This window comes from Carassius auratus, unplaced genomic scaffold (genome assembly GCF_003368295.1).
Source record: "Carassius auratus strain Wakin unplaced genomic scaffold, ASM336829v1 scaf_tig00216860, whole genome shotgun sequence".
Taxonomy (NCBI): Eukaryota; Metazoa; Chordata; class Actinopteri; order Cypriniformes; family Cyprinidae; genus Carassius; species Carassius auratus.
In genome coordinates this window covers 275,227-295,301 of record NW_020528772.1, presented here as the reverse complement: position 1 = coordinate 295,301, position 20,075 = coordinate 275,227, and the positions used below count along the sequence as shown (strand labels likewise).

Here is a 20,075-nt window from a genome sequence, read left to right as displayed (position 1 = left end):
GGGAAGAAGAACAGAAGTCTCTCCTGCATCTGATTAATAACAGAGGTAAGAGCGATAGTTTATATTACATTTACGTGTGAGACACAAAGATGTGAATAGAGGTTTTATGTATATTTCTTTAGCCAGAATAAAATAAGACAAAAGGTTGGCTTTGTTATCCTCTCACAGCTGACATCAAGCCGATCAAACACTGCTTTAAACACTCGTATCTTCTCTAGTCTCTGATCATGTCATGATTCAGTTTATTTCTGTGTAACTAACATCACTGATCAACAGGAAGTGGAGGGAGACTGGAGCTAAACGCGACAAAGATAGTGTGAATAAATAAGCAAGAATTGAGCTGGATGTTCACACGGTTTAACACTTCTAGTTGTGCAGTTATTTCAGTTGACAGCAGAGTTTCTCGTGACTTTACTACAGATCAGTCTCTCATCAGCTCATCTGTCATTTTATTACTGAACCAGTTCTGAAGAGTTTGTCTTCATATTTGTGAACTGAAATCAATGAAGATGTTTGACAGATTCTGGTTCTGTTTGTGTTTCTGGCGTCTGGTTGGTGAGTTTAAATTATTTTTTTATGGCGTCAGTTGCTTCTGTTCTGGTAGCATGTAATAAAATACTGGATAATTTAGTTTGAGAGGTTTAATATTCACTTATTCTCATATAGTAATAAGTGAACTGTGGTGAGATCAAGTTTAAATTCAGATCTAAATTCAGGTCTATTATGGAATGATAAAATAAAATAAATATGAAGCTTAAATACCCGACAGTGTTAGATTGACATTAAAGATTAAAGTAAAAGTGTGACCAAAAGTGATGTCTGGAGGAGATTGGTTTGAGGATTTGTATTTAATGACTCTACAAGTTTGATTAAACCATCATAATGAGAGGAAAGTGTTATATATCTTTAAAAAAAGCTCTGTTCTTCAGGTGTGTTTGGTGAAATTAAGTACGTGAAAATTGGACATTCAGTCACTCTAAACTCTGGTCTTTCTGAAATGATGGATAATGATCTGATTCGGTGGAGGTTTGAAAAAAGATTAATAGCTGAAATCAATGTGACGGCCGACAGATTCTCTGTATTTGATGATGTTCATGACGGGAGATTCAGAGACAGACTGAAGCTGGACAATCAAACTGGATCTCTGACCATCACAAACATCTCAACTGAACATACTGGATATTATGAAGTAGAGACCAACACTGTGAGCGAGAGTTTCTGGCTCCGTGTCTATGGTGGGTTAAATAATTGTTTCAGCTGTTTTATATTTATATCTCACGACCATTTCATAAGTATTTTACGAAGTGGCTAATTCTTTTTCTAGATTTTTCTAAACCCCAGTGTAAGTGATTCGTACAAATTTAAACGAATTATGCAACTCATAAAATATGTATGAATTGCCGTGAGATGTTTCTGGATGTCTCAGATTCTGATGATCCTTACAGAATCAGCAAAAGATACAGTTATTAATCCAAACACCATTTCTGTTCCTTTATGATGTCATTCATTTCAGATTAAAACGTCAAAGTATTTACTTTAGTAAACCATTAAATAACACTCTCAATCTGTGATGAACCCTGTTTCTGTTTGTTCTCTGTGTGTTTGTGTTACAGATGAAATATTAGTGAAGGAGGGAGATTCAGTCACTCTGAACTATGATCATACTGAAAGAGATTATGATCCGATTGAGTGGGGGTTTGAAGACAGTTTAATAGCTGAAATCTATAAATGGGATGATGGATTCACTGTATTTTATGATGCTCTTGATGGGATATTCAGAGACAGACTGAAACTGGACAATCAAACTGGATCTCTGACCATCACAGACATCACAACTGAACATACTGGAGTTTATGAACTCGCGATCGACCGTAGGAGCAGAATGAGGAAAACGTTCTTTCTCAATGCTGTCAATGGTAAATTAAATATTTGTTACACCTTTTTTTTTTTTTTCATCACCAGATACAATATTATTTTTTGTCTGTTCTTTTGTTTTACATTATTATTTTAAAATTACATTTCTAAACTAATTTCTTACATAAACAATTATAAAGTATTTTTACAGTACTAACTTGTGACAAACCCTCTTTCTGCTTGTTCTCTGTGTGTTTGGTGATACAGAAGAAATATCAGTGAAGAAGGGAGATTCGGTCACTCTGAACTCTGATCGTACTGAAATAATGAATGGTGTTTCAATAGAGTGGAGGTTTGGAGCTGAAATCACTTTATTAGCTGAGACCAGTAGAAGGGTTGATGGATTCTCTGTAAAGGATGATGTTCTTGATGAGAGATTCAGAGACAGACTGAAGCTGGACAAACAAACTGGATCTCTGACCATCACAGACATCACAAATGAACATGCTGGACGTTATTTACTACATTTAGGACCAAAACATTTAAATCTAAAACAGTCATTAAAAGCTTTCACTGTTTCTGTCTCTGGTGAGTAGAGATCATGTGTCCTGTTCTTCAAATATTCTTGATATTAATGTTTATTGACTGATCTGATCTCAGTTTGGTGTTTTTATTCCTCAGACTCTGTCCAATGCTGTGGGTCTACTGAAGCTGTGATCCGATTGGTCCTCTCTGCTCTGGTGGGCGTGGCTACTGTCATTCTTCTGGTTTATGACATCAGATCCAGAAGAACTGAACAAGATCAAACACAGATTCACACATCAGGTGCATGTTCTTGAGGGGAATTGAAATCTGAAGGAGACGCTGAACTTTAAAACTTCTTCAAGTGTGTTTTGTGTGGTTTGTCATATTAATATAGATTTCCAAAAGTTGATTTGCTTGTATTATTCATTATATCAGGTTTTCATATTTGATTCAGGGTTTAAGGGCTTTTAAAATGTAATTGTCTAATAATGTTTTTATTGTACAGATGCAGTTTAAAAGCTTGTTGATTATATTTCTCTCAGATAAGACTCTGATCTCACTGTACTATTCATCTGTCTTCTGTATTTTCTTGCCTTTATCAATAAAGTTTTCTCACTCTGAGCTTCAAGAGTCTGTTTATGTTTTGTAGCATTTATAATATCGAGCGTCTGGAGGAAAACAGAAGTTCAGAGCGCAGTGTGATGATATCAAGTGATTGTGAATGTTACTCTAGGAAGACACTAGATGACACTGTGTTCAGTGAATATATGTTGGATACATGGCAATTAAGAAAGAAGAAAAGACAAACTGATGTTGTGTTGATAAGATGAATAAAGACAGAGTTTTATCTCTTATTTGGGTTTATGCATATGCTTTAAGATCAACTGGTTTTTCCTCCCAAGGCATTGTTAGCTGTGACAAGATTTGATTTTAAAAACAGTATCATAGCTTGTTACGTCTTATGCATCTAGGGGTTTAACAGTAACGTAACAATATTAGTGTTTGGGAAGAGCATTTACCCAAGCCCCTGCATAGCAACAACAACAAGGTGGCTGTTAAAAAAAAGGTTTATTAACAGCTCAGTGAATGCTGGGAGTTAACAATTCTCAAAGAAATAACATTAAGAGGGAAGCAAAACTTCAGGAGGGGGAATAATGCCAAAATAACAAACAAAAGGGTGTCTATTCTGGAAATTAGATTCTTTCTAAACCTGTCAAATGAAAATAAAATCAACAACAAAGTTATACACTAACTCCCTATCTAATCCTCAAACCAGGAGAAAAATATGTACAGGACAAAAGAAAAAGGCACCCACCTCCCTACAGCTTCCAAAAAGGGTAACAATCAAACAACAGAGTTAAATCAACAGTACTTCAGATTAATGAAGTTTACTACACAGAACCCCAAAAGGCTACAACAAACTGCACGAGGCCAGGCTAGACAAAGGACATGCTCTGGAGAAAAGTTCTCATCTTCTGTAGTTCCTGCTCAGCTTTTATACTGCTTCTCCTTCGGTTGGTAAGTAGATGCAGCTGGAAAAGGCAATCAGCTACCTGCCCGAGTGGAAAGAGTGGGAGGAGCCAGAGAAGCAGGAGAGACGGAGCAAGAGAGAAACAACAAAAGGACCATGCAACAATACAGACAACACAATTGAATACGTCACTGGACGTAACACCCCCACCCATAAGTTACAAATAGTATCCCATAAACATTTGTAAACTCATGAATTAAGGTTTAACAACACACAATCAACAATTTACTCATCTAAATGATACACCCTAGACAGTGCATCAGCTACAACATTCTCTGTACCTTTTCGGTGTTGAATCTCGAGGTTATATTCTTGGATGATCAAGGACCACCGCATCAGTCGCTGATTCGAGTTACACATTCTCCCCAGGAATACTAGTGGATTATGATCGGTGTAAACTACCACTGGAGTACAACTACCCCCCAGGTAGACTTCAAAGTGCTGCAACACTGACAGTAAGGCCAAGGCCTCTTTCTCAATTGTACTGTACTGTTTTTGACACTTGGTAAATTTCTTGGAGAAATAACTCACAGGATGTTCTACACCAGTTAGATCTTCTTGCAGTAGTACAGCCCCTGCCCCAGAGGAACTAGCATCCACCTGCAATTTGAAGGGCAACCCAAAATTTGGAGCAGAAAGAACGGGGGCATGGCACAACAAGTCTTTAACAGCACTGAAAGCACAGTTACATGTTGGACTCCACACAAATTTCCTAGAGGTACTAAGTAGATCTGTCAACGGAGCAACCACAGAAGCAAAGTTTCTACAGAACCCCCTGTAGTAACCAGCCATACCTAAAAATCTTCTCAATTCTCTTTTGTTAGTAGGAGTGGGGAAATTAAGTATGGCAGCAACCTTTTCTTCAATTGGCCTCACCTGCCCTTGGCCAACCTTCTTACCAAGGTAAGTAACTACGGCCTTACCAAACTCGCACTTAGTCAAGTTCAAGGTCAAAGATGCCCCAGATAACCTACAGAAAACTTGATTTAGACTATTCAGATGTTCCTCCCAACTAGCAGAATAGACCACCACATCATCCAAGTAGGCCTCGCAATTGGTTACTCCCGACAGTACCTGTTGCATTAAGCGCTGGAAGGTCGCAGGTGCATTTCGCATCCCGAAAGCCATAACAGAGTACTGCAGAAAGTTGTCAGGGGTAACGAAAGCAGATATTTCTGAGGCCCGCGGTGTGAGGGGCACCTGCCAGTAGCCTTTTAGGAGATCTAACTTGGTGACGTAACATGCAGAACCGACTCGATCAACACAATCCTCTATTCGGGGAAGAGGAAAAGAGTCAGGCTTGGTGATACTATTCACTTTGCGGTAGTCAGTACAAAAGCGATGGGTTGAGTTAGACTTTGGAACGAGCAAGCATGGGGAACTCCAGGGGCTCTGGCTAGGCTTAGCAAAACCTTGTTGCAGTAGGTATTCAACTTCTGACTTCATTATCTCACGTTTATGAGGGTTTACACGGTAGGGGTGTTGTTTTATAGGAGCAGAGCTACCTACATCAATATCATGCATGAGGACGGTAGTCTGGCTGGGGATATCGGAGAACAGGGTAGGGTATCTACTCATTAACTCAATGATATCTGTTCGCTGGTCATTTGGCAAATGAGCAAGATATGCATCCAAGTCATTCAGGACCGCTGAATTGTCTAGACGTGTACAGGACATTCGGTCTTCATGTACAATCAGGTTATCCTCCACAGGAGAATATGCTGCAGACAGCACAGTAGCAGCAACTACAGATGTAACAGTGTCAACACAAGCTTTGGAGGTTTCTTTTGTGACATAAGCCTTTAACATGTTCAGATGACACACTCTACTCTTTCTCCTACGATCTGGAGTCGAGATCACATAATCTGTGTCAGAAAGTCTCTTATCAATGGCATAAGGACCTGTAAACTTAGCATGCAGCGCTGAGCCTGGAACAGGAAGCAAAACTAAAACTAAATCACCAGGTTGGAAGATACGTTTTACACTGGTTTTGTCATAACGCAACTTCATCTTGGACTGTGCGGTCACCAAATGAGCCTTTGCCACCTCACAAGCTTTATGGAGACGTTCCCGGAAAGCACTCACGTAGTCCAAAATGTTTCTAGACACAGGATGTTTGGACAACAACTGCTCTCTCAGCAGTTTTAAGGGCCCCCGGACAGTGTGCCCGAACACCAGCTCTGCAGGACTAAAACCCAATGACTCATGTACAGTTTCCCTGATTGCAAACATTAATAATGGCAGACCTTCAGCCCAGTCTCTATTAGTACTTATACAATACGCACGTAGCATTGTTTTGAGGGTTTGGTGAAAGCGCTCTAGCGCCCCCTGGGACTCTGGATGGTATGCACTGGAGAGCTGATGATCAACTCCTAACTGTTGTAAAACTTGAGAGAACACCTTGGAAGTGAAGTTGGTACCACGATCTGTTTGGATAACTTTAGGCAGTCCAAATGTTGAACAGAACTTAACTATTTCCTTCACAATGGCCTGGGCTTTAAGAGTACGGAGTGGCACGGCTTCTGGGAACCGAGTTGCAGCACACATCAGGGTTAAAACATATTGGTGTCCCGATTTGGATTTTGGAAGTGGCCCAACGCAATCCAAAATCAAACGCTCAAAGGGTTCTCCCACCACTGGAATTGGATGTAATGGAGCAGATGGAATGGTCTGATTCGGCTTACCCGCCATTTGGCAAACATGGCAGCACTTGCAGAATCTGGACACACTAGATTTCAATCCAGGCCAGAAGAAATACCGGGAAATGCGTTTATAGGTTTTATTAACCCCAAGGTGGCCAGAAAGGGGATGCTCATGGGCTAGCTGCAATACTTGAGGACGATAATCAGAGGGTAAGACTATTTGATAGACAGCTAAAGCATCATCAACTTCGTGTGGCCTCCAACGACGCATTAAAACACCATTTTCCCAGAAGAAAGCTATTCTAGTACTGCACGAATCAGCCAACGGAACAGCTGCCTCAACACAGGGTTCTAGAGATGGGTCAGATTTTTGGGCAGCAACTAGATGATCTTTGTCAAATTTCAGATCTACTGCTTCTGAGTTAGAGTTTTCAGGATCAGTAGAGGAGGCTGGAGGTTTAATATATAGGGTACATTCAAGAGAATCTTTTGCTGGACTCAAGAACGAGTCAACAAGGTTCACGGTCTCTTCCCACTTTTGAGCCTGTGCACGAGTTACAGCACAAGAAGGGAAAACCGAAGGGAAATGAGCAGCAATATCATGCTCAATGCTCGGCTTATCTACAACAACCGGGGATGGAAAAACCTTACCACCCGCCAAGTCATTCCCCAAAATAAGGCTCACACCATCCACAGGCAACTCAGTTCGCACACCAAGAGGAACTGTACCTGTAACCAAATCAGACTTTAGATAAACCCTATGCAATGGCACCCTAACACATCCCAATTCAATTCCCCGGACCAACACATCCATACCGGAGTACGTTTCTGGTGAGAATGGCAATGCATCAGCTAGAATGAATGACTGGGTTGAACCAGTGTCCCTTAGAATGGAGATAGGCTTACCCAGAGAGTCAGCACAAAGGGAAACAGAACCATTAAGGAGAAAGGGTTCGTACCCAGTACTCTTAACTGGCATGGAACAGCTTTCAGGAGTTGAAACAGTCTGAGCAAACGCCACACTTTTAGATTTCCCAGCAGCATACTTCTGCTTCCACGCTTTACAATCAGAAATCAGGTGCCCTGAATCCAAACAATAGAAACATACACGTTTACTACCGAAGCGCCTTACATCAGCCTTACGACCCTTGTCTGCCCCTTCCCTTTGAACATTTGAAGTTTCCTTCCCCGATTGCTCAAAGTTCAAATACTGATGTTTGGACTGCCGTGAAACTGGGAACACTGTCTTATGGGTAAGCACAAATTCATCTGCAACCACAGCTGCCTCAGAGAGTGTGCCTACTTTTTGTTAAATAAATGAACAACTAGAGCTTCAGGAGCACAATACTTTAATTCTTCCAATAGAATAAGTTCCTGCAACTGTTCAAAACTCGTCACCTTACTGGCGAGGCACCACTTTTCAAAAAGTGTTTTTTTCTCCCGCACAAACTCTACATATGTTTGTTTGGCTGATTTCAATAAGTTCCGGAAGCGCTGCCGGTAGGCTTCAGGAACCAACTCATATGCTCTTAATACTGCTGCTTTGACCATCTCATAATCAAGAGACTGTTCAATCGGAAGTGAAGAACAGACCTCCTGTGCCTTACCTACAAAGTTACATTGCAGGAGGAGACCCCACATCTCCTTCGGCCACCCTAACTTTATGGCAATGCGTTCAAAAGTGATGAAGTAGGAGTCTACTTCAGCTTCTCTAAAAGGTGGTATGAGTTTTATATACTTTGCAACAAAGTTTGACTGGGTATCACACACTGAATCATAGTTAACGGTACTAGATTGTAACTGGGCAACACCAAATGCTGGGGAAGAGGGAGCTCTCGTACGTGGAAGGGGAACAGGCTGAACAGACTTCCTCCGCAAATTCTCAGCTTCAATCTCAAGTGTTTTAAGCCTAATATCCCTATCTGCCTCAACTTCGACAGTACGGAGTTGTACTACTTTAATGTCATGTTCTTGTTTTTTTAATTCCAAGTCAAGCTCTTTTAACTTAACCTCAATCATCGGATCTAGTCGGTATTCACTGGCGAGATATGGACTAGAAGCAGATGCCTCTCCTGCTGCTACATCCTCCCTTGACACATCAGGCGGTGAATCATCAGGCAAAATACCTCTAGTCACTAACTCCTCATACAGCACATCCTTAACCACCTGCTTAGTAGCACCTCCAGGCACAGTAACATTAAAGAAATCAGCAATCAATAACAAATCCTTTTTTTTGCATCGATTATAAACATCTGTGGAAGGTGCAAGCGTAAACTCTATTAAGTCAAATTCCATTACTACACTACACTGCCCTCACCACCAAAAAAGAGAAAACCAAAGCTCGATGATACTTTTCCAAAAGCACAATAAATAAAGTTACTATCCCGGACGAGCCCCCAAAATATGTTACGTCTTATGCATCTAGGGGTTTAACAGTAACGTAACAATATTAGTGTTTGGGAAGATCATTTACCCAAGCCCCTGCATAGCAACAACAACAAGGTGGCTGTTAAAAAAAAGGTTTATTAACAGCTCAGTGAATGCTGGGAGTTAACAATTCTCAAAGAAATAACATTAAGAGGGAAGCAAAACTTCAGGAGGGGGAATAATGCCAAAATAACAAACAAAAGGGTGTCTATTCTGGAAATTAGATTCTTTCTAAACCTGTCAAATGAAAATAAAATCAACAACAAAGTTATACACTAACTCCCTATCTAATCCTCAAACCAGGAGAAAAATATGTACAGGACAAAAGAAAAAGGCACCCACCTCCCTACAGCTTCCAAAAAGGGTAACAATCAAACAACAGAGTTAAATCAACAGTACTTCAGATTAATGAAGTTTACTACACAGAACCCCAAAAGGCTACAACAAACTGCACGAGGCCAGGCTAGACAAAGGACATGCTCTGGAGAAAAGTTCTCATCTTCTGTAGTTCCTGCTCAGCTTTTATACTGCTTCTCCTTCGGTTGGTAAGTAGATGCAGCTGGAAAAGGCAATCAGCTACCTGCCCGAGTGGAAAGAGTGGGAGGAGCCAGAGAAGCAGGAGAGACGGAGCAAGAGAGAAACAACAAAAGGACCATGCAACAATACAGACAACACAATTGAATACGTCACTGGACGTAACATAGCTATTAAACTATTTGTTTTTATGATTTTAATCATCTATTTTACCATAATGATCAGAATTTAATCAGAATCAGATCTCAAAGTAAAAAAACAAGGTGCTAAAGTGTGATTTTGTGGTAGATGATAAATTATTATAATCTTAATTTAAGAGATGAATGCTTTTGAAAGTCTTAATAATAATCAGTGTTGAGTTCTACTGTAAGCTTAACCCTGCCTGCTTTACATTTTTGAACATGAATAAGTTGAAAATATTTACAATTTAGAAATGTAATCAAATGTAATCTGTTACATTACTTTAATAAACCAATTAAAATAATTACACTACTTATTTTATTTGAAATAGAGTTACCTGTAACATTTCCAGAGTAACCTTCCCAGCACTGTCTAACAGTAACATCCCAGAAAATCTTCTGCAAATCAGTGGTGAAATAATAGTCAAAGATTCATGGGGCCCTATTTTAACGATCTGAAATGCAAGTGTCAAAGCGCGAAGCGCAAGTAACTTTGTGGGCGGGTCTCGGCGCTGTTGCTATTTTCCCGGCGGGATAAATGGCTCTTGCGCCCGGCGCAAATCTAAAATGGGTTGGTCTGAAGTAGCTTCATAGGTGTGGTTTGGGCGTAACGTGAAATAAACCAATCAGAGCATCATCCAACATTCCCTTTAAAAGCAGGTGCGCAAGTTCCATTATGGATTGCTATTATTATGGCGTATTTACCAGGCGCACGCCAGGAGCGGTTCACAGCCGAGGAGACTGATGTTCTTGTAAGAGCAGTGAAAGACAGAGAAGTTGTTTTGTATGGGGATGGGAGAAACCCACCCAAAATACACCACAATGATTTCCGTCATCTCATGTGTTTATATTTTTTTTAGTGTAACAATTTATGATTTGCAAAAATAACTGTTGCATCTGTGTAGATTACATGAGCAAAGTGTATGCGCGTTGTGCACGCTATACATTATGGTCAAGCATGCGCCCTTAAAATAGCATAATGAACAACGCACAACGCGCCACTGACTTTAGACTAGGTTTTTTCTAGTCAGTGGCGCAGAGCGAGAGAAATCCAGAATCCGATCTTCAGAAAATCCCTGCTTCAGTCAAAATCACGCTGTTCCGCTCTCAATGCACTTTGTTCCCATATGCTGCTTTAGGGGGGCAAAGCTTATTCTTAGGTGCCAACCTTGTGGACACGCCACTGCATTTATCTCTGCTCCCGTATTACAATTCTTTGATGCAACAAAGAAAACCGAAGTGTCCACAGATGCCTCCAAGAATGGTCTTGGCCATGACTTATTCTGAGTGTCGATATGCACAAAATGCTTGGGATTAGTCTTCGGACTGGAGAAATTTCATAACTATGTATATGTTCTTCCTAACTTTACTGCAGAAACTGATCATCTTCCATTAATTGTAATAATAAAAAATAATCTGAATGAAATGACACCTAGGATTCAAAGGCTGATGATGAAATATCAGAGGTACGACTTCAATTTGGTCTATACGCCTGGCAAATACTTAGTGCTGGCAGATATCCTCTCACGAGCACCCACAAGAAATAATGAGAGTACAACAGGAGATGTTGACATTCATGTGAGAATGATGCAAAGTCAAAGCAAATAGCTGAAGAAACCAAAAAAGATGCTGAGTTGTCATTGACATGTATACTGGATGGCTGACGATTTCATCTCCAATATTTCAGGACATCAGAGATGATCTATGTGTGGTGGATGGAATCCTTCTGAAACAAAACAAAATCATCATTCCTCAAAGCTTGAGACAAGACATGCTTCAAAGGTCGGTAACACTTTAGAATAAGGTTCCATTAGTTAATGTTAGTTAATGTATTAATTAACATGAACAAACAATGAATAATACATTTATTACTGTATTTATTCATCTTCGTTAACGTTAGTTAATGAAAATACAGTTATTCATTGTTAGTTCCTGGTAATTCTCAGTGCATTAACTAATGTTAACAAGCTCAAATTTTGATTTAAATAATGCATTAGTAAATGTTGAAATTAACATGAACTAAGACTTATAAATGCTGTAGAAGGATTGTTCTTGCTTAGTTCATGTTAACGAAAGTAGTTAACTAACATTAACTAATGGAACCTTATTCTAAAGTGTTACCCAAAGGTCATCTCGGTGTAGAAAATGTAAGAGGAGAGTGAGAGAAATGGTCTTTTGGCCTGGAATAAACAAAGACATCGAAAAGATGGTGAGACTGTGTGACATGTAAAAAAAACTAAGGAGCCACTGATAATACCGGATTTGTCTACAAAGTGCGTAATGACACATGCAAAATCAATTTTAGCAAGACATGGTATACCACAGACTGTCATCAATGACTGGCCCATGCTTCAGCAGCAAGAAGTGGAAAGAGTTTTCAGTGCAATACGATTTCAAGCATGTCACCTTGCAGTATAAAGAACATACATGTTGTTATTGTCCAAGTGTGTGAGTGCAGAGTGCAGCGCTCTACTGAAGAACAAAAAGTCTGAGAGGCCTGAGAGTAAATTACCAGCAGATTTTTATTTTTGGGTGAACGCTCCCTTCATGATGGAAAAGAAGTGGTTTTACAAGTGTCAAAAATGTGGCTTTCTGAAGAAAAATCGCTATCAAACAGCATCTCTGATAGCACTTCTAGCAAATCTACTCGTCTCAGTTTTTTTCAGAATAAAAAAAACAAGCTAAACTGTGTTTTCTTTAATTTATGCTGATTAATTTTGCTGTAACAACACAGACAAACATTATTAATGTAATTCACTGGACTTTGAGTCAAAATTGGTCCTGTGAGAATTTTTCTCTTTTGTTTTATCAGTGCAAACATCAGTGTGTCTGGTTTGATCTGTCGATCGATAAACAGCTTCTGCTGGATGTTTTTGTTGCTGTCTGTGTGTGTGTGTGTGTGTGTGTGTGTGTGCAGTGTGTGTGTGCAGTTTGTGTGTGAAGTGTTTCTTAATTTTCTCTCCTGCTGATATGACCCTCATAATCTTCTCGACACAAAACATATTTACGATGAAATGAAGTGAATTCATCAGTGGTCAATTACAATTCAGAGCATGCAATGCTAAATAACATGATACAGATATATAATACAATATTTCACTGTTTTAAAAGTTTTGCACACAATGACAGAATTAATTTGAAAATGTAAGATCAGCAGAAGCTTGTTGATTTTCATGATGATAAAGGAAAAGGACGTGTGAGCGGAAACTATCTGACGTTTGGTGGAGGATTCAACCAGATAAGTATCACAGTTCAGTCGTTTCAGATCAATCTTGAGTGTTTTCAGATATTTTAAGTGTTGCTGTCATTAGCTTTTTATTTGAGAAGATGTCTCTGAAATTAGTGTGGTTCTGTTTGTGTTTCTGGTGTGTGGACGGTGAGTTTGAAATGTGTTTTATGATTTCAGTTGCTTCTGTTCTAGTAGCATGTAACAAAATACTAGTTAAATTAGTCAAAGAGGATAAACATCTACTGATATTCTCATACAGAATTAATTAAAGAGTGATTTAACTGTGATATCAAGATTGAACTCAGATCTGAACTGAATCTTAAATACTCAACAGCATTATTTTCAGTGTGCCATTTCTCTTATCTGAGGTGCAAGTTTTTCTTTTTTATTTAGTTATTGATCTATATGAAATGTTTTAAGTACTTTTCCATTCATTCCAAATGTTTGTATTTTTGATTAATATTTTTCACTTCACATTCAAATTAATAAATGCTTGTGAAACTTCAATAAAACCAACATCACGTGACTTGAACTTTAATCTGTGGAAAAACTCTGTTCTTCAGGTGTGTTTGGTGATGAAGTGAAGTCAGTGAGCGAGGGAGATTCAGTCACTCTCAACTTTGATCTTAGTGAAATACATGATGAAGATCAGTTTCAGTGGGGGTTTGGAAATGAAACTCTACTAGTTGAAATCAATGAACAGACTGATAGATTCTCTGTAAATGATAATGTTCTTGATGGGAGATTCAGAGACAAACTGAAGCTGGACAATCAAACTGGATCTCTGACCATCACTAACATCACAACTGAACATGCTGGACGTTATTTACTGCTGAAATGTGGAGCAAACCCATCGTCAAAAGCATTCAGAGTTTCTGTCTATGGTCAGTCGAGATCATTTTTGCCCCTTAACTATTCTTGTTAACAATGTACATATTCATTATTGAATCGTTTTATAGTTTCAGATGACAGACTAAAACATTCAACAAACTGAACCAAAATTAAGATATTTAATATATTTATCTTCATTCTCTCATGTTTTCAGCTCGTCTGCCTGTTCCTGTCATCAGCAGAAACTGTTCTTCATCATTATCATCATCCTCAGAGCAGAATTGTTCATTGGTGTGTTCAGTGGTGAATGTGAGTCATGTGACTCTCTCCTGGTACAAAGGAAACAGTTTATTGTCCAGCATCAGTGTGTCTGATCTCAGCATCAGTCTCTCTCTACCTCTGGAGGTGGAATATCAGGATAAAAACAGCTACAGCTGTGTGCTCAACAATCCCATCAGCAACCAGACTCAACATCTGGACATCACTCAGCTCTGTCACACATGTTCAGGTACAGCAGAGATGATATTAGTTGATGTCAGTGCTGATATTAACGTTTATTGACTGATCTGATCTCAGTTTGGTGTTTTATTCCTCAGACTCTGTCCACTGCTGTGGTTCTACTGAAGCTGTGATCCGATTGGTCCTCTCTGCTCTGGTGGGCGTGGCCACTGTCATTCTTCTGGTTTATGACATCAGATCCAGAAGAGCTGAACAAGATCAAACATAGATTCACATATAAGGTGCATGATTGATGTAATTTCTCACAAAATGATTTTGCATGTATAGAAATATGTGTGTGATTTAGTAATTTGCATGTTCATCTATTTCAGGAAGTATTGAAATCTAAAGCAGAAAGCTTAACTTTGAAGGCTCTTGAAGTGTTTTCTTTTCATAATAAAGAAATTCCTTTATTGTTTATATTTCCCTCCTATACATAAAACGAATGAATAAAGATCTCTCTTTACAGCTGCTGCCTATTTGTCATCTGTATTTGCTTGCCTTTATCAATAAAGTTCTTATTCACTCTTGAGCTTCAAGTCTCTGCGTGTTTTATTACAGTTATTATGTTGAGGGCTTCCTGGAGGATAACTCCTCCTCTGACAGGCAAACATTAAGTCTTTAAATCTCTGTAGTCTTATTTGTGTCTGTGTTTCATCAGTGGCTCAGTCTGCATCAGTATGTTATCAGGGGTGATCGGCTCAGTTTCCCCTCCACTAGTTCTCTCAGATTGCTTTGCTGTTCAGCTGGAAGTCATTTGCATTGGCACCACTTTCCTCACAAACGACGTACTACTTTTCTACTAAGCTACCTGCTATAGCTCAATAAACTCCCCACTGGAATGGTTTCAGGACAAGCACGGCGGATACATCTCGAGCCATATTTTGAGCATTTATTTAGTACACATAACTTACACAGCTAGTTATATTTGATGTTTAGCTCGTCAGTTAACTAATTAGTTAGATCGCTAGGTTGTAAACCTGCAATGAAAACACAAAAACAAACATCAGAATGAACTAATGAAATTACACAATCATGAGATATAATTTTTTTTTGATCTGAATTATTAGCAATGGTAGTTTACAGACACTCACTGGCAAGAGTACCAGTCCTGGCGCCTGTGCAGTCACTAACTACGCATATACAGATACACAATCTGGTGAATAGGAACAATAATAAAACATAATAATAAATAATAAATCTGTAACCAAGTAAGATTATAACATATATGAAATATATCATAAACATGCCTGAATTTAGAATAAGATGGTAAATATACACTTATTTCTTCAAATACCCAAGAACATAAAAATAACAGCTATTGTAATATACATATGTAAAACAGAAGTGACACCTGCTGGAAAGTTCTACATTTATACTGTGAACACAGCATTGATCTTTTTGGACATAATAGGGTCTGTATCTTGGCTGAATGGAGTTGTCAGTTTGCTGGTCTTTTCTTTTCTTGCCAGAATTTCGCTCTCAAGCTGTGAATCCCTTGCGTTTTTTATACTCAGAATAGCAGCTGTAATAATCAACTACAACTAATATAAACTCTAATGTTGGTAGAGCTTGTTCATATTGAATTATATTTAGTGTTAGTCCTCCGCAAAACTGCATGTAGTCTCTGATCATGTGCATCTTAAGCCCTATTCGCACGGATTAGTAATATCTGGGGACCTTGTGTGATCTTGTGTTTACAAATTACAAACATGGCCGATTTGCCCGGGATTAAGATCACAGACAACCTCCGCAATTATTTCAAATGACTGGAGGTACCGAGGCGGCACGCAGACTCTCTGATCTCCACCAAGGCAAGCTTTCAGTTTCTGACTACATGATACAATTTCGCACCTTGGCTGTCGAGTGCCACTGGAACGAGGAGGCGCAGTGGGACAGATTCCTGCATGGGCTGGCTGACCGTGTCCAACATGAAATTTACACTTTGGATTTACATTTACATTTACATTTAGCTGACGCCTTTATCCAAAGCGACTTACAATTGCTATATATGTCAGAGGTCGCACGCCTCTGGAGCAACTAGAGGTTAAGTGTCTTGCTCAGGGACACATTGGTGTCAACCAGTCAACCAGTGGATTCGAACCCAGGTCTCTCCGACCAATGGCATGCATCTTATCCACTTATTCCCAAGTTCTTGGGAAGTTCTTCCCAAGAACTTGAATGGGCTGATGGAGTTAGCGTTACGGGTCGACTCAAGGTTGGAACAGCGATCTCAAGTGGAAGATCGCCATGCCAGAAGACAACTCGAGCCATTGGGCCTTCTCCCCAAAGACACGGTCAGCCCATCCAGCGATCCCGAGCCCATGCAGGTGGGTAGAGCTCGGCTTTTTTGGGAGGAGAGAGAGCGTTGACGAACTGAGGGACTATGTCTTTACTACGGCGGGGCGGGGCATTTCCACTGTCCACTAAAGGGATCTAGTCCGGCAGTAGGCTACTGTCGGGTGGAGCAGCATTGGGGAGATCCTCATCCACAACTCTCCTTCCAGGAAGATTGCAATGGGCAACTGGCTCTTATAATGGCCAAGCCCTTGTGGATTCCAGAACAGAGGGTAATTTTATGTACTCCACATCCCCATCACTTCACTCCACAGACCCATTGCAGTCCACGCTCTCAATGGTCAGACATAACCCACCATCACGCACACCACGGATCCCATCAAATTGACGGTAGAGGGTAACCACACTGAGACACTGGAATTCCTCCTCACTGACACTCCCCTAAGCCCCACAGTGCTCGGGCACTTCTGGCTTATCAAACACAAACCCAGGGTGGACTGGGCCAAGGCTCCGTTTCCACCTGGAGTAATCAGTGCCATGCCTCTTGTCTTGTATCTTCTCATTTGTCTGTGTCTAGTTCTGTGTTTCAGGAGGAGACGGTGGATTTGTCTAACTTGCCCAAAGAGTACCTCGACCTGAATGAAGTGTTCAGTAAGTCCAGGCCAGCTTCTCTTCCTCCCCATCGTCCCTATGTGCTAGAGACCTTATGCCCTTATGACCTTATACTCACTTTCTACTCCTGAAGTGGAAGCCATGGAGAAATATATTTCTGATTCGCTGGCTTCCGAGTTCATCCGCACTTCCTCTTCTCCAGCGGGGGCGGGATTCTTTTTTGTGGGTATAAAGGATGGATCTCTGCAACCTTGCATTGATTACCGAGGGCTGAACAATATCAAAGTGAAGAATACCTATCCTTTGCTGTTGATGTCTTCAGCCTTTCGAGAGGCTGCAGGAAGCATCAATATTTACAAAACTGGACTCACGTAATGCTTAACATTTGGTCCACATAAGGAAGGGGGATAAATGGAAGACAGCATTTAATACCCCCCGGGGCCATTTTGAATATTTGGTCATGCCTTTTGGGCTGTCCAACTCCCCTGCTGTCTTCCAAGCACTAGTCAATGATGTGTTGAGAGACATGGTAGATCAGTTAATTTATGTCTACCTGGATGACATACTGATATTTTCTTCTTCTCTCCATGAACAAGTTTGGCAAATCAGACTAGTGCTCCAGAAGTTGCGAGTGAATGGGCTTTTTGTCAAGGCGGAAAAATGCATTTTTCACACACAGTTCCATTTTTGGGGTACATTGTATTGTCCGAGGGAGTGCGCATGGACCCTGACAAGGTTAAGGCTGTGGTGGATTGGCCAAGCCCAGATTTCCGTAAGGCCCTGCAGAGGTTTCTGGGGTTCGCCAATTTTTACAGATGTTTCATTCATAATTTCAGCAAACTGGCCCCACCTCTGACAGCATTGTGGTGGTAGTCTGGTGTAGCCGAAGCTACATTTTACAAATTGAAGAGCCGCTTCATTTCAGCTTCCATTCTTGTGACCCAAGATCCATCACGTCAGTTCATGGTGGAGGTGGATGCGTCAGAGATGGGGGTAGGTGAGGTTCTCTCCCAGCGCTCTTCTTCAGATGACAAGATGCATCCATGCACATTTTATTCCCATCACTTATCACCAGCCGAATGCAACTATGACATTGGCAACAGGGAATTGTTGGCGGTCAAGCTTGCATTGGAAGAATGGCTTCACTGGTTAGAAAGGTCGGGGGTTCCTTTTATAGTATGGACTGATCATAAGAATCTGGAATACGTTAGATCAGCTAAAAGTTCCGACGTTATTAGATGGGGCCATGGTTCCAATGTAGCTTGTCATCAAGGAGTTAATAGCACCAAGTTTTTGACTTCCAATCGCTCCCCAGATGGGTTACTCCAGCCACTGTCTGTTCATTTGAGACCCTGGTCACATATCGCGCTAGATTTTATTACCGCCCTCCCAGGGCAAGATGGCCGTTTTGACCGTGGTGGACAGGTTCTCGAAAATGGTTCATTTCATTCCCTTGCCCAAATTACCTTCTGCCAAGGAGACAGCAGAGGCTTTCGTAGATCACGTCTTTTGTTTACATGGCCTTCCGATGGACGTGGTCTCCGACAGTGGGCCCCAATTTGTATCCAAATTTTGGCGAGAATTTTGTAAATTACTGGGGGCTACAATTAGTCTGTCCGCGGGTTTCCATTGCCAGAGCAATGGCCAAACCGAGCAGGCCAACCAGGATCTTGAGAGAGTGTTGTGATGTTTAGTCTCTAAGAACCCTTCCTCCTGGAGTCAGCAAATTTCTTGTGTTGAGTACACACATAACTCATTGCCAGTGTTGGCCACGGGCCTTTCTGTGTTTAAGTGTAGTCTAAGTTACCAGCCACCAATTTTTCCCAGTCTGGAATCCGAGGTCGCGGTCCCCTCCACTCACGCCTTTGTCCAGAGGTGTTGTTACACATGGTGGGGAGATGCACCAAGGCCCAAGCCGATCGCCACCAGTCTAAGTACTTGGTGTACTGGGAGGGTTACGGTCCGGAGGAGAGAAGTTGGGTTCCTGCTAGGGACATACTGAACCGCTCCCTTATTGATGATTACAATCAATTTGGGGAAGTCATGGCCTAATGGTTAGAGGGTTGGACTCCCAATCGAAGGGTTGTGGGTTCTAGTCTCGGGCCGGACGGAATTGTGGGTGGGGGGAGTGCATGTACAGTTCTCTCTCCACCTTCAATACCACGACTTAGGTGCCCTTGAGCAAGGCATCGAACCCCCAACTGCTCCCCGGGCGCCGCAGCATAAATGGCTGCCCACTGCTCCAGGTGTGTGCTCACAGTGTGTGTGTGTGTGTTCACTGCTCTGTGTGTGTGCATTTCGGATGGGTTAAATGCAGAGCACAAATTCTGAGTATGGGTCACCATACTTGGCTGAATGTCACTTCACTTCACTCACTTTTCACTTTCAACAGGTACTAGGGGGAGGGTCACTGTCACGGTTCATGAATTCACACCTTTCTCACCTTTTCTGTGCATGCGGTTATGTTGGAGGAGTAGTTACTGATTACCAATCACTCTGATCCCCGCTCCTTCTGCACTCATCACCAGGTCTATATTAACCTGTCTCTCACCCAACCATGTTGTCAGTTCGTTTCAGTGTGTTTGGGGTTCCTGCTGTTCATGTGCTTCCTGGTCTACACTCTCCGTTTCGGATTCCTGGATCCCACCAGTCTGGTTCGCCCATTGCTTCCCTGTGTCACGGTCCTGAGCAGTGGTATCCTCAGCCCGCCTGCCTCAGAGCCCGTCTTCACTCGTCTGTGCTTTGTCCAGCGAAAACTGACATTATCTTTTCACGAGTGCCTGAGTATAATAAACCTCTGTCATTTAACTCGCTATTGGATTCTTTGCCTTTTATTCCACCCCAGACGTAACAAATAGTCCACTGATGAGGTTGAAAGTTAGGCCCGACATGACCTGAGCCCGACAGATTTCGTC

The 20,075-nt window shown here is 41.0% G+C and overlaps 1 protein-coding gene across 2 annotated transcripts in view; it reads left to right on the top strand.

The window, feature by feature from the left end:
• Positions 1–410: 410 nt before the first annotated feature.
• Positions 411–20,075, top strand: part of LOC113099078 (uncharacterized) — a 33,116-nt gene continuing 13,451 nt past the window's right edge. Inside the window, exons 1-3 of one of the 2 annotated variants that reach the window (XM_026264155.1) lie at positions 411–1,235; positions 1,614–1,916; positions 2,122–2,442. In XM_026264155.1, coding sequence (XP_026119940.1) covers positions 998–1,235; positions 1,614–1,916; positions 2,122–2,442 — 862 coding nt within the window. In that variant the 5' untranslated portion in view covers positions 411–997. Of the gene's footprint in view, positions 1,236–1,613; positions 1,917–2,121; positions 2,443–14,195; positions 14,261–20,075 lie in introns of those variants that run through there. The other variant, XR_003289286.1, reaches the window with a different exon arrangement.